General features: G+C 39.9%; 1 protein-coding gene across 8 annotated transcripts in view; it reads right to left on the reverse strand.

Annotated features, from left to right (window-relative positions):
- Nucleotides 1-15,591, reverse strand: part of trpm6 (transient receptor potential cation channel, subfamily M, member 6) — a 177,285-nt gene that overhangs the window by 109,075 nt on the left and 52,619 nt on the right. For all 8 annotated transcript variants that reach the window (XM_043712212.1, XM_043712207.1, XM_043712192.1 and 5 more), the window contains exons 4-9: nucleotides 14,636-14,816; nucleotides 9,967-10,180; nucleotides 6,819-6,943; nucleotides 4,601-4,772; nucleotides 3,482-3,656; nucleotides 1,151-1,274 (exon numbers count right to left, since the gene is read on the reverse strand). In XM_043712212.1, coding sequence (XP_043568147.1) covers nucleotides 1,151-1,274; nucleotides 3,482-3,656; nucleotides 4,601-4,772; nucleotides 6,819-6,943; nucleotides 9,967-10,180; nucleotides 14,636-14,816 — 991 coding nt within the window. The remainder of the gene's footprint in view (nucleotides 1-1,150; nucleotides 1,275-3,481; nucleotides 3,657-4,600; nucleotides 4,773-6,818; nucleotides 6,944-9,966; nucleotides 10,181-14,635; nucleotides 14,817-15,591) is intronic.

A 15,591-nucleotide genomic window follows, 5' to 3' on the forward strand; every position in this document is an offset into this window, starting at 1 on the left:
TTTTAAACCTGAAATTGGGAGGTGTTTGTTAGCCAAAGATATTAATGAATAAGGACAAGGGCAGGCATGAGATGACTGTCTGTCCCCCTTTCTACATTTAATACTGAATTACAAAAATAGGTTAATCCTTTAACTTCTAGCATTTGCTTAAGTCATCAACATTATCAGAACACTCTGATTTACAGAATTTCACACTTAACCCAGAGGCAGATACAGACAATGCCTCCAAGAATATAGGAAGGCTTTCTAATCTGATGAAAGCAAATCAAATACTCATTCTGTCTGCACAGGCCATTGAAGTAGTTTTGTCAACCACAGAAATTATCACATCTCCCACAGCCATGAGAATAATTCCTACCATTTTATGTTAATTCTTTCAAACAATTATCGTAAAAGGCAATCAGTACCTGAAATGGTTAACTGACATCATACAATAAACTCCACCCATCAGGTTCTAAAGGCTGCTCCAGGGCGGACCTAACTATTCTTTAATTTTTAAATCTCTTTAGTAGGTAGCAGTAATTTTACCTTTAAGTTGGGTCTGAAGTAACACAGAAGAATCCGATGCAATTCAGATGTAATGTAGCTATAATATACTATGCAATAAACCTATTCTGTCCAAAAGGACCAAACCTCTCTTCTTCCAAAGATTTACGTGAGCATCTTTCTACACTTGGTATCAGTGAAGAAAGACTAAACACCAATCAGAAGAAAAGTTAACGGTAGTGAATCTACTTAAGGCATCGTTGATGGTTCTGATGACTATGATCACAACACATACCAACAACTGTACATAGACAAGTTTGCACATATGTAAATATATATGCTCTCTATTACCAGATTTATGAAATTTACCCTGTGAAACAGAACAGATTCCACTGCATCAATTATCCAAGACATTGTAAAGTTTCTCCTTCCTATATGATTCAAGTAAAAAAGCCCAATATCAATGATATTGGAAACTGTCGCTGCTTATATTATAACATTTCTCCACACACACCCCAAAACATATGAATTGAAGGGTTATTTCAATAAAATTAACTGCAAGTATCAAATAAATGCATCTGTATTGAAGCACTTGCACCAGCCATCTTTGAAGAAACTTTGAAAATACATTCTATATTTTCACTGCTGAGTTGAACATACTCACTGATTCTCTGTGCTCCATGCATTCCATAAGAATTTTAAACAAATGATCTGATTGCTTCTGCCCAAAATTAAAGGTTTTCTGGATCATTAATAATAATTCATCTTCCAAGCCAGGATATAATTTCCTGTGATAGATGAAGCCACAAATGCCATTGTTAAACGTTTGAGTATTGGCTGAACATTCAGTTCAAACTTTATTTCAAAGAGACTATCTATTGAAGAAGTCTTGTTAAGTGCAAGCAGGGCTCAACTCTTAAAATATGATCTTGGCTGATTTGGGAAGTCAATAAGCTACAGTGCCAAGAAATTCTGGGGTTCAAGGAGGTGCCAATCATTGTCACAGCCAACTAGGAAAAGCCAGGGAACCATAGACTGACATCGGTAGTTGACAAGTTGTTGGAGAGAATCCTGAGGGACATGATGTACATGTATTTGGAAAAGCAAGGACTGATTAGGGATAGTCAGCATGGCTTTGTGCATGACAAATCATGTCTCACTAACTTGATTGAGTTTTTTTGAAGAGGTAACAAAGAGGATTGATGAGGGCAGAGTGGTAGACGTCACCTATATGGATTTCAGTAAGGCGTTCAACAAGGTTCCTTATGGGAGACTGGTTTGCAAAGTTAGATGTCATGGAATACAGGGAGAACTAGCCATTTCGATAGAGAACTGGCTCGAAGGCAGAAGACAGAGGGGGGTGGTGGAGGATTGCTTTTCGGACTGGAGGCCTGTGATCAGTGGTGTGCCACAAGGATCGGTGCTGGGTCCACTGCTTTTCGTCATTTATATAAATTATTTGGATGTGAACATAGGGGGTATAGATGGTAAGTTTACAGATGACACCGAAATTGGAGATGTAGTGGACAGCGAAGAAGGTTACCTCAGATTACAACAGGATCTTGATCAGATGGGCCAATGGGCTGAGTGGCAGATGCAGGTTAATTTAGATAAATGTGAGGTGCTGCATTTTGGGAAAGCAAATCTTAGCAGGACTTTTACATTTAATGGTAAGGTCCTAGGGAGTGTTGCTGAACAAAGTATAGTTTCACAGTTCCTTGAAAGTGGAGTCGCAGGTAGATAGGATAAAGAAGGAGGCATTCGGTATGCTTTCCTTTATTGGTCAGAGCATTGAGTACAGTCGTTGGGAGGTCATGTTGCAGCTGTATAGAACATTGGTTAGGCCACTTTTGGAATATTGCGTGCAATTCTGGTCTTCTTCCTATCAGAAGGATATTGTGAAACTTGAAAGGGTTCAGAAAAGATTTACAAGGATGCTGCCAGGGTTGGAGGATCTGAGCTATAGGGAGAGGTTGAATAGGCTAGGGCTGTTTTCCCTGGAGCATCGGAGCCTGAGGGGCATGGATAGGATAAATAGACAAGATCTTTTCCCTGGGGCATTGGACTCCAGAATTAAAGGGCATAGGTTTAGGGTGAGAGGGGAAAGATATAAAAGGGACCTAAAGGGCAACTTTTTCACACAGAGGATGGTGCATGTATGGAATGAGCTGCCAGAGGAAGTGGTGGAGGCTGGTACAATTACAGCATTTAAAAGGCATCTGGATGGGTATTTGAATAGGAAGGGTTTAGAGGGATATGGGCCAAGTGCTGGCAAATGGGACTAGGATATCTGGTTGGCATGGACAAGTTGGACTGAAGAGTCTGTGTCCATGCTGTACATCTCTTAGACTCTATGACTCTAGTACTTGAAATGGATATGAATCATTAACTCCTGGCCCCAAACAGTTCTTCCTTTCTACTTAATATCTCTCCACATAGAGATACAGGCTCAGATCGCTGAATTTTTTAACTTTTTTTTTCAGTTTTTCTGTAATCATAATTGTCTAGGTTGCATTCTCCTGCAATATGCTAAACATTGCTGGAGAATGTTTTACATGCTGATGTTATACTAGGTATTTGCCTCTCCTGAAGGTGTCTTCTGGCCCCATTTCACACCCACCCCAAGCACACAACCAATTTAAGCATTGCAGAATGAAGATAAGAAAAAATCCCACTCAAATATCTAACTCCCAACTTTTCTGAGCATTCTCAACTTTAAAACAAGCAATATAAAATATTTAAAGACATATACATCAAATATCTCTATATAGAGAATAAAGACAATTAAATATAGATTTCATGATACAAATAACAAACAGATATGAAATTCAATATCCAAAGCAACATTACAAATTTCAGAACATAATGTTAATAAAAAATGGATTTAACCTATTTAATTATAGCACAGTCCTAACACTAACCCGGATAGCATAAACAAACTCCAGCTATCCTGCAATTTCCTGTGTATGAAATAACATATTTACAAGGAACATACCCACCATCTGCAGTGTGTTTATGAGTAAAAGATAAAAGATCAGCTGCCCTGCCTGTTCCTTCACATACAACAACAGGCACAGGGGGAGTATCCCTTACATATTCCCATATGGTCAGGATGACATTAGGTCCACCTTCAATCACCAGCCCCACCACAGGGACACCTTGGCCCATCCCTACATTGGGGAAAAAAAAGAAAAGCTTAATTGTATCAAAAGATCTCACAAGGCTATTGATTTGGAAAGTAAACTTAAAACATGTAAACTGTGCATACTCAACTTTAAAAATAGCAAAACAAAATATTTAAACACGTATACCTCAAATAATATTTCTTTATAGGGAATAAAGATAATTCATTCTATGGCTAATGAAGAGACATGGAATTCAATACCTAAAGCAACAAATGTCAGAATCCAATATTGATAAGAATGAATAAGAGCTATTCAATCATTGTATATCAGTGGCCCTCATTTTAATATATAATAGCATAAAACAACTTGTTGTAATACAAATCTCATCTAGCAAAGGTTGTCCTGTGGAGGGGCGTGTGATTAAAGTGGACCCAACCATGTAGGAATGTGTAAGAGTTACTCTCCCTCTATCTGCTGTTGTGTGTGAAGGAACAGTCAGGTCAGCTGATGTCCTGTCTTTTACTTATTAAATATCATCTAATTGCACTTGGAACTTTGGCAAACCTTCTTGTCAGAGGTAAGGTGTCTGGAATCAGCTTTGGCTTTACGTTTCACTGCACGTAATGTGTTGCAGCATGTATTAATGGTAAAGTAATGCAGGCTGGCCATGCACCAACTTGGCTCAATTATGGTGCTGCCATGTTCCATGTGCAGTGCTGCAGCGAATTCAGTACCTGTTGCCACAATGAAATGAAGTACGAGGCCAGGAAGGTCTGGCACAAACCACTAAACATCCTCCACGAGAAACCTCTAAAATAAATAAATAAAGCAGAGGACCAGCAACCTCAATTTTTCCACTCAGGAAATTGGATGTTCCTTAGGGCCAAAGGTCAATTAAACAGGTCTTTATACTCAGGTATTCTTTATGTACCCGGAAAGGGAAGGACTCGCCTTCTCCACAAACACGGTGATTGTCAGCTTATACTTACGAGTATGGATTCTTTGAAGTGCAATATATTTTTCCAGCTTCCTTCTCAGCTTCATTTCATTCCCATATTTGCCAACGGTTCCATCATCTACTAGGATGAAGTGCGAGTGCTTGCTGTTTAAACTGGTCAGCTTGCTCAATGGGTTACCAAGCGTATGATAGGGTCGCACTACCTGAGGAAATCATGTATACAAGCTTCTTTAAAACATTATGAAAATGTTAGTCTTTTACTCCTTATAAACAGTACCTGCAAAAATAAAGAAGACATTTGATAACACATAACAAGCCATGTTGAACAATTTATCTATCTACTGATATTTGCTTTCAGGGTTAGAATATAATCCCTACAGTGTGGAAACAGGCCATTTGGCCCAACAGCTCTGAAGAGTAAACCACCCACACCCATTTTCCTACCTATCATTCTACATTTACCCTTGACTAAGGCATCTAACTTACACATCCCTGAACACTATAGGCAATTTAGCATGGCCAATTTGCTTAACCTGCATATCTTTGGGTACCTGTCTGTTAGTTGACAAAACATTTAACTAAAATGTTCGCCTAAACAATTTTATGATGCAAGTATTTTAAATACAGAACTTCCACATAGTTGTTAGATCCTGTTTGTGGTAGGAGGTAGTAGAGAACCAACAAGAGGGAAAAAAATCTACTTGATATTGTCCTCACCAAACTACCTGTCACAGACAGTGAAGATAGGAGTGACCACTGCACAGCCCTTATAGAGAACAAGTTACATCTTCATGTTGAGGAATCCCTGCACCATGTTGTGAGGCATTACCATTGTGTTAAATGGGAAGTTTTTGAACAGATCTAGCAACTCAAGACTGAGCATTCAGGAGGCATTGTGGGCATCAGCAATAGCAGAATTGTATTTGACCACAATCTGTAAACTCAAGGCCTGACTTGTCTCCCATCCTGTGATTACAATTACACTGAAGGATTAATTTTTATTTCATGTAGAGTCCAAGGCGGCATACCGGGAGCAGCACCAGGCATAACTGAAAATGAGGTGTCAACTTGGTGAAGCTACAACACAGGATTAACTGTATGGTAAACAAGTGGCATGTGATAGAGCTAGTTCCTCCCACCCTCTGGGAAGAAAAATCCCAGCCCATCAAGCCTCTCCTTGTAACCTCAGTAACATTCTTCTAAATCTTTTTGGCAACCTTTCCAGTTTAGTAACATCCTTCCTATAGCAGGGTGACTAGAATTGTACACAGTATTCCAAATGTGGCCTTACCAATGTCTTCTCCAGTGGTAACATGGTATCCCAACTCCCAAGTAGATTTCTTCCCTCTTGGTGGTTCTCTATTACCTCCTACCACAAACAGAATCTAACAACTATGTCCTTTAGGACTTGAACATTTCAGTCAGTATTAGTTCTTCCAAGCTTCTCTTGAGTGATGGACATTGAAATCCCCACCCAAAGAGCATTCTGTGCCCTTGCCATTCTCAGTGCTTATTCCTATCAGTGTTCAACATGCAGAAATACTAATTTATCTGTTATGGGGTGAGGGTAGAAGCTGGTAATCACCAGAATATTTCGTTGTCCTTGTTTTACCTGGTGCTGGGAGACTCATGAAGTCCAGAGTCAATTTCAATAACTCATAGGTAGCTCCCCAATTCCCAAACTCTGGTGGACTTGTCCTGCTCAGGATGGTGATGCTTGGATGAGTGTGGCTAGATCATGCTGTTGCTTGACTAGTCTGATGGACAGTTGTCCTAATTTTGGAACAAACAAAATACTCACAGGATAGTGAGAAACACTTGGCAGTGTCAACAGGATTGAGTTTGCGATTGTCACTTCCCAGTGCCTGAGCCAATGTCCTGCAGTCCTTTTATATTTCATTGTGGTTTGATACAACTAAATTGATAGGCCATCTCAGAGGGCAGTTACAATGCTGTGGTCTGGAGCCATATGCAGGCCAGAATAGGTAAAGACAGCAGATCACCTCAGTGAACCAGACGGGCTTTTCCAATGGTTACATGGTCACCATCAGAATAGATTTTAATTCCAGGTTTGTTAAATAAGTTCAAATTGCACCATCAGCCATGGTGGAATTTGAAGCCACTTTAGTAACCTGGATCACAGATTTACAAGCCTGCAACATCACCATTAACCATTGCCTTCACTAGAGTGAAACACTAATGCTGTTCTGTTATTTGAGATGGAAAGTTTTGATTAGTTAGTTACTTACATCTTGTCCGATCAAATCTCGGTGGTTTTCAATGACTCCCCAGGGTGTAATCCCGATTATGCAGATCTTTCGTAAATATGGGGAGGTATGGTCTTTTATCGCATCTCCAACATGTCTAGAAGTTCCTAATTTCAAAAGAAGTAACCCTATGTTAATTATACTGTATATATAAATATATATATATGAGAGAGAGAGAGAAAACATGAATACTGTTGCTGTTTAATTTAATTGAAAATCATTAACCAGACAATAACAATTTGCATATAGTTACAGCTTGTAATGTCATAGAAATACCCAAAGAACTGCATCAGGCTATTGTAAACAACATTTTGTGCTCAGCCAGTAGGAGATATTGGGATAAATGACCAAATAACTTGTGGTTCCTGCAGGACAACTGGAGGAGCAGTGGGGGGTAAAGTCAATCCTGAGATCTGCAAGTTGCATGAAGAGACTGGGCTTCAATACAAACAGAAGCAGGTCCAGAAGCAACAAAAGGCATAGGTGGATGGCTGTCTAGTAAATACTAAAATGTTAATTTTTGATCTTTGCAATGGGGAGATTTTATTGTGTCAGTATCAGAGTTAAATGTACATAACTTAAAATTAGTTAATAAATTCTTAAACACTAATTAAATTCATTTACATAAATCCTAATAAGTCTTTATTTCTGTTCAGTTTATTGACTTCATAAAGGTTCCATCCTGCAATGCACAATCCCACTCCACTTGGGAGCTTCATATTCAGATGTATCACCAACTGGAGGAGTTTGAGCAGCAGTTCTTTTCACTGTGGTACGTTCTCAAGGCTGAGACCTACGCAGATTCTGAGTTTCTAGAGGTGGTCACCCCACACGTTAAAGGCACACAGGCCAAGATAGTATGGTAGCCACCAAAGGAGGGCAAAGAAAGCAGTGCAGACATTCTCTGAATCCATCTTGCTTTATGATAAGTACTCCGTTTCTTAAATTCATTCAAGGGATATGGACAGCACTGGCTAGGCCAGCATTTATTGCCCAACCCTAATTGCCTAGAGGGCAGTTCAGAATCAATCATATTGTGGGCCTGGAGTTCCTAATTTCCTTTTCCTAAAGGATAGTGGTGAACAATGGGTTTTACAAAAATTGATAGCAGTTACATTTAACTTCAGATGTAGTTTTTTTTTAAATCCTGATTTTATTTTGTTATTGAATTCAATTTTCACCATGTACCATGGAAGGATTCAAACCCATATCCCCAGAACATTAGCCTGAAATTCCAGATTAATAATCCAGTGATATTACCACTATTCCACTGCCTCCACTCAGAACATTGTTGTGAGTGATGGTTCATCTGTGGACTACAGCCAGAGCTAAGTTCACAGGTCCACTGTAGGTGAATTAACTGTCCAGATGCGATGGCATAGAGTATTTTAGGAAAGTAAAATTGGTGGAGGATTCTTTAATTAGTTAGAGATATAGATAGATCATGAATCCAGGATGCTATGTTGCCTCCTTCTGCCAAGGGCAAGGTGGTTACCAAGTGGTTGCTCAGCATTCTGACAGAAGGAGATAGACAGCTGGAGATTGTGGCCCATATTGGTAGGTAGAAAGAGGGAAAAGGACTTACAGGCAGATTTCAAGGAGCTAGGAAGGAGACTAGCAAGCAAAATATCAAAAGTAGTAATCTTTGGTTATTCCCAGTGTTACATACTAGTGAATACAGTAATACCAGGGCAAATTGATGAATGCATGACTAAGGAAATAATAGGGGAGGGAGGGCATAAAGGTTTGAGGAAGATAGAAAGTGCATCTGCTTCAATGTACATTCTTCATGAAATGATATTGGTGAACTGCAGATATCCACACTGAAATATGATCTCAAGGGTCACTGAACTCTTCTATTATTCTATTTCTCTCTCCAGAAGTGCTGCCAGATCTGCTGAGTTTCTCATGCAATTTCTGTTTTTGGTTTTTGAAAATGTGATGTTGTGGTGACATTGGAGATCTAGCTCAAAAAGGACAAGACTGGGTGCTAAATATACCTGGATACAAGGTGTTCAGGATTGCCAGGAAGGAGGAGTGGCAGAGCTTAATAAGGAGCAAGTTAGTGTGTTTGAGACCGAGGATGTCTAGGAGGGGTCAAGGACCAAGTGTTTTAGGTTGGAGTTAAGAAACATGGAGATGCCAATGAATTACTGGATATGTTCTATATGTGACCAACTAGAGAACTGTAGAGCAGCAAATTTATTGGAAAATTACAGAGTTATGAAGAAAATAATAGAGTAGTTAAAGTGGGTGACTTTAATTATTCTACTATAAATTGGTATGAAAACAGTGTAAATGATTGAGAGGGAAAGGAGTTTCTGTAGTATGTATCTCTTCATCATTATATTTCCAACTAATCAGGAAGGAGGGATGGAAGGTGTTGGATTCTCTTTTGTTTGAAGATGGCCATTGCCTGGCATTTGAATGGTGTCAATGTTGTTATTTTATGTCCCAGGTAGCTACCTAGACTGTCATAGCAAAGAACCCCAGCATTTTGGTTCTACCTCTATCACATGGACAAATATAAGAAGATAAGTCACTACCACCACAACTACCTTCCCAAGGGCAATTACGAATGGGCAATAAATGCTGAACAAACTAGTAATGTCTCCATCCATAACCAAACAAAATAAAATTCTGCCTAATTGATGCCTAACATTTTATCTCAAAATGGGCAATGAAAAAGAGTCAAAATGCATCTGAATGTCAAACTGAATGTTTGAGAACACCCATTGTAAAAGCCTAACATTATAGAAGACAGAACTTTAAGTCAACAGAGGATATTATTATCAGAGATCTGTCTTACCATTACACCTCATATACTACATCTTGAATTAGGTCTCATCTCCCATAACTTTTAATTTCTATACTATCTTTTTGTAATATGGAAAACAATTGGCTATGTCTTCCTCTGTCCACATGACTACGTAAATGAGTAAAAAATTCTCATAGATTTTCAGATAAATAGATAAAATATGAATCATTACCTTGAAACACACCAACTCTGAAAATTTACAAAATTACGACACAAGCAAATCGAAGAGTTTCTTCATATTTGTTAAGTAATCAAACAGTTCTGGCTTTCAAAAATCTGAACCTCAAAAGTGATCAACAGAATTCAACCTACCTGTGTTGATGCCCTCCGTCACTATCCAGGCCCCTGTAGTCTCAGCTGCTTTGATAAGTCCTTTCCCAAAGATTAGTTTCAGCTTTGGAGGAAGTTCAAAGTTCTGGCTACCACCATGGACAGATATTAACAGCTTTGGTAGTTCCATCAGCCATTCCTTCAACATCAAGTAAAGCAACTGGTGCAGTTCTGTGTCATATGAGACTCTAATATACTGAAGAGAATTCAGAGTGAATACAAAGTAAAGTATCATCAATGTGTTGTTAGGAAAATCTCCCCAGTTATCGAACTAATTATGTTGTCTTATGACATCTTTGGCGGAAACTATTTGGAAAACATAACAACAAGCATCCACATAAATATTCTACCAAAGGCTGGAATATGGACAGAAAAATAATTTATCTTTCTTTAAAGAGTTGATTGTTTGCAAATTTTCTAAACTTTGTGTAAGCATTAAAACCAAAAGCAAAACCAATCGAAAATGGCAAAAGCAAATCTTTCAGTACACAGGCATGCTGCACCACCAAGCTCATGCTCGCTGGCTGACAAGTTGAAATTGCTGCTGTGGGAGATGGATGTTGTTTAAGTGGATCATCCCCGAAGGCAGTAATGCCCCAAGCCCAAACAACAGTAGCATGTAGTAGCAACCATAGTCCCAGAGAGAGAGAGGTGGGGGATTGGGGGGGGGGGGGGGGGGGGGGGTGAGGGGAGGGAGAGAGAAAGAGAGACACACAACTGCTCATGAGTTTAACTCTAAGGGGCACTATACCTCAGGGAAGGGGCAAGATTGAGAAGGCAGGATTGTCACAGCAATGAGAGTCAGCATGGCAATTGAACCCCTGCTGTTAGTATCACTCCACATCACAAAGCAGCCAACTGAGCTAACCAACCCCACATGAGTGTGTAGCAAGTAATTAGTACAAGTATTTAAGTCCCAAAAAATTATTTATGAATCTATTCTGGACTTGCCTGCTCTTCCAAATTTGATTTATCACATTATGTCACAGCTCTTACCAAGATATATTACTGTACATTATAAGATGGATTAAATTAATTATATTATAATAAAAATATTACATTGATAAATTATTGATGACAAAGCAGCACATATTGTCAAAGGGATTGCTGCATCAGTAAGCAGTATCCATCTGGCTTTATGGGCTCTACAAGATCCCTCCAAAATGATCACATACAGCAAACATTCTAACTAACAACTGCTGTTACGTAGCAAAGTTGCAGCTGCAACTAGAAGCAAGGAATACTTTGTGAAGCTTTCAGAGGCTTAGTGTACCCATGCAGAGATGATGGTGGAGCCCATCCAGGTCCTGAATGTTGTCAATGCCTTTGACAGGTGTGTGCATGATGTCCTCTATGAAGAGCCTGAACCAACAGACCAGTTAGTGGATTGTGGCAATACTCTCCGTCCCATATGTTTTAAAATTCTATTCACAGGATGTGACAGTTGCTGAATAGGCAAGCATTTAATGCCCTCAAGAATGGTCATGAACTACTTTCTGGAGCTGCTGCAGTTCAGATAGCGTTGCGATTTCCACAGAGCTGTCAGCAAGAGAACTTCAGAATGTTCACCCAGTGACAATGAAGCAATGACAATATAGTTCCAAATCAGGGTGATTTGTGTCTTTGAGGAGAGCCTGCAGGTTCTGAAGTTGCACTTGTTCCACTTGTCCATCTAGGTAGTTGGGGTTATGGGTAGGGAAGGTACTGCAGAAGGAACCTTGGTGTGTTGCTGCAGTATATCTTATAAATGATACTCACTGCTGCCACTGCTGTCAGATACTAACCTGAGGAACTTCTTACAGATATGTGATGGAGCTGAAATAACTAACCTCCAACAATCACAACCATTCTCGCCCTAGTTATGATTTTAAGTAACAGAAAATTTTGCATGGATGACAAGGGTAGTTAATCTCACCTCACCTCTTGAGATCAGCTCAAGAATTGCTCTGGTGGAACTCAGACTGCTGAGGACACCCTCCATCACTTTGGCCAAGACTATGATCATATTGAACAGTAATTGGCCATTTTGCAATTATCCAGCTTCTTGGGTATGAGAACATACTGAGGCAAATTTCAACATTGCTGGGTATATGCCAATGTTGTAGCTGTTCTAGAAGAACTTGGCTAGAGACAGAGCTAGTCCTGGAGCACAAATTTTCACTATTATTGCTGAAATGTTGTCAAGTCCAATTGCCTTTACAGCATCCAATGTCTTCTGCCATTTCTTTACAGCTCGTCAAGTGAATCAAATTGACAGAAGATTGATACCTGTGAAGCTGGGGATCTAAGGAAGAGGCCCAAATGGTCATCCACTTTCTGAATGATGCTGGTTACAAATGCTTCAGCCTTGTCTCTTGCACTTCAGGAATGGGGTGGTCCAGTAGTATTAATGCTGGACTATAGTCCAGACACACTGGTAAAGTTTTGGGGAGCCAGGTTTGAATCCTGCCATGACAGGTAGTGGAATCTGAATTCAGTAAAACTCTGGGTGTAATGAAAAATAAAAGCATTATTAACTGTTAGGGGAAAAAACCCATCTACCTTTTAGAGAAGGAAACTACCATCCTTATCTAGTCTGGCCTACACGTGACTCCAGACCCACAGCAATGTGGTTGATGCTTAAGTGCCCTCTGGGCAATTAGAGATGGGCAATAAATGCTGGCCAGGCAGGTGATGCCCACATCCCATGAATAAATAAAAATAAAATGATGCACTGGACTACGTGATCATTAAGGATGAGGATATTTGTGTAGCCACCTCCTCTGGTTTGTGGTTTAATTGTCCACCACCATTCGTGACTGGATTTTTTTTCTGGTGGCAGAGATTTGACTTGATCCATAATTGAGGGATTGTTTAGTTCTGTCTATTATATGCATCCGTTGTTCGACATACAAATAATGCTGAGTTGCAGCCTCAAAAGTTTGAGATCATATGTTTAGATATGTCTGTAGTTTTCCTGGCTGGCCTTTCCACAGTCTTCACTGAATCAGGGTCAGTTCCCTGGTTTGGCAATAGTTCCAGAGTGAGGGATATGTCAGGCTATGGAATGACAGATTATGGCTGAATACAATTCTGCAGCAGCTGTTGGCTTCATATATTCATACCACCAGATTCTCATCTTATTCACTAAAACCCTTCAGGGAGGGCAATCTATTTCCTTACCTGGTCTGGGCTACATGTGACTTCAGACCCACCGTAATGTTATTAACTCTTAAATAATCTCTAAAATAGCTTAGCAAGCTATTCAGTTCAAGGGGCCTTAGAACCACTCTGCTCCTCAGCCCCTCAATTGGTTCCTATATAACTGGACAATGTAGTGTAAAGTGGGAGCAAGATTGATAAAAGGGATTAAAGTCTTCTTTGCAAACTTTTGAAAAGCGCAAACAGGTCACATGAACACTACATCCTGAATCTCCCTTGTTTCCACGTCTTCGAAATTCATTAACCACCAGGAATCTCATTCTGTCCTGCAGTGAGACACATTTATCATTCATGGAGAGCAACAAATTCACTATCTCTGCTGTCTCAACATCTGGAGATACCTGAGCTTCAGGCAGGACAGTTGAGTGACCTTCTTGGCCCTTCTCCAACCTGCCCTCTCTGAGGCTGGTCCTCTTGCTGGTCCTGAGATTTCTGATGTGGCTTCATCAGTGCCTGGATTACCCTCCTTTTGAGATAACCCTCCTACAAGTGTTTAGGTGAATGAAGCTCTGTAGAGTTACTGGATAAAAGACACTAATAGAAAATATTAATACAGATAACCAATGTTATCCACAGGGGCTTTGGGCATGGACCTGCACCAAATAACTACATCACAAATTGCACGACAATAGAAATCCTTTACCTACCGCAAAGGACCACACAATCCATCAGACCTTGTCAGTTAGGGGGAAAAAGAATTGGGTCTGGGGAAACCTTCCGAGAATACAGGTAGCAAATCCACAATGTAACAAGGAGAGCACGTGGACCATGTTTTGGGACATGTAAAAACAAACGTGTCAAACTGCATATATAATTACTGTTGCCCCTCCACCAGAAAAATTATTCCAACAATTCATTTATAGCTACATTTTACATCTGGTTTGACCATTGTACAGAATACTTTCTGCATCAGAACTCCCAAAAATATCTGCATTGAAGAGCTAAGTAACTATATTTATTCCTCCATCAGAAATTTTAGAGGAAAACAACTGTAATAAATGCACAGGACTAAAAGAAAATGGGGAGCACACTTGCTCCTTCTGGCCCACAGGAAAATCTGAAGTTATACCTTAAAACTTACCTATGTCTCCTAGCCCACAGTCTAGCCCCCTTGCCTAAAGGGGAAGCCAATCCCACATGCCAGATATTGCCGCCATCTCAAACTATTTGTGTCAGAGAAGATGCAGGATTTTTTTATTGTTTCACACCCACCAATGCAAAAGAACAGGTTCAATTTGAAATATAAAGAAAGGCAAGTCAATGGAGGGGGTAACTAACTGCCCTAAGGTTAACTGCCTCCCTACCTTAACTAGAGTTGATTCATTAAAATCTGAATCAGTGAGTTATTTGCATAATTTGAATATATTTGTATGGGAGCATTACGTGCTAATGAGAGTTGTTAGCAAGTTGACTGGTTCCAGGCACTGTGTGACTGTGAAATGCAACCAACCTTAGCACGGTAGGAATAAGCGCCATCCTGGAAGTCTATGGTACCAAAAGAATCAGTTGGACTTGCTATGGTGTGATTCTCAATGCACCACTCCTCCTCTCCATCATCATGAGCTGATAAATAGACTGGTAACTTGTTATCTAAGCCAGGGTGATCGCCAACCAGCCGTCCACAGCAGCACCTGTGTTCAAAGTACAAAAATCAAACTCACCTTTGTTTTATTTTGAATGATGAAACTTCAAAGATTCCAACAGTTGCTAAAGTCTAATTATTGTGAATATTTCTTACAACGTAAGCTCACCAGTCCAGTTTGCTTGATCCCAAGTGACTGTTGGATTCTGGATTCTTTTGGATTATACTGTGGTGTTACAATACCTAACCAAAAGTTTAAGAACTGGAAAGCAATGCTGCTATATGTATCTTTAACAAAAACATTAACAATGATAAAACATTATAATTCAGTAATAAAAATGTTTTATTTATCCAAACCCAACTGCTTATTTCATTCATTGAGCATCTTTCTACTCCCAAAGTACAGGATGCTACAAGTCTTCTCATAATCATCGAGTCACAGAGATGTACAGCATGGAAACAGACCCTTCGGTCCAACCCATCCATGCCGACCAGATATCCCAACCCAATCTAGTCCTACCTGCTAGCACCCGGCCCATATGCCTCCAAACCCTTTCTATTCATATACCTATCCAAATGCCTTTTAAATGTTGCAATTGTACCAGTCTCCACCACTTCCTCTGGCAGCTCATTCCATACACGTACTACCGTCTGTGTGAAAAAGTTGCCCTTTAGGTGTCTTTTATATCTTTCCCCTCTCACCCTAAACCTATGCCCTCTAGTTCTGGACTCCCCCACCCCAGGGAAAAGACTTTGCCTATTTATCCTGACCATGCCCCTCATGATTTTGTAAACCTCTATAAGGTCACCCCTCAGCCTCCGAC

This window comes from Chiloscyllium plagiosum, chromosome 2 (genome assembly GCF_004010195.1).
Source record: "Chiloscyllium plagiosum isolate BGI_BamShark_2017 chromosome 2, ASM401019v2, whole genome shotgun sequence".
Lineage (NCBI taxonomy): Eukaryota > Metazoa > Chordata > Chondrichthyes > Orectolobiformes > Hemiscylliidae > Chiloscyllium > Chiloscyllium plagiosum.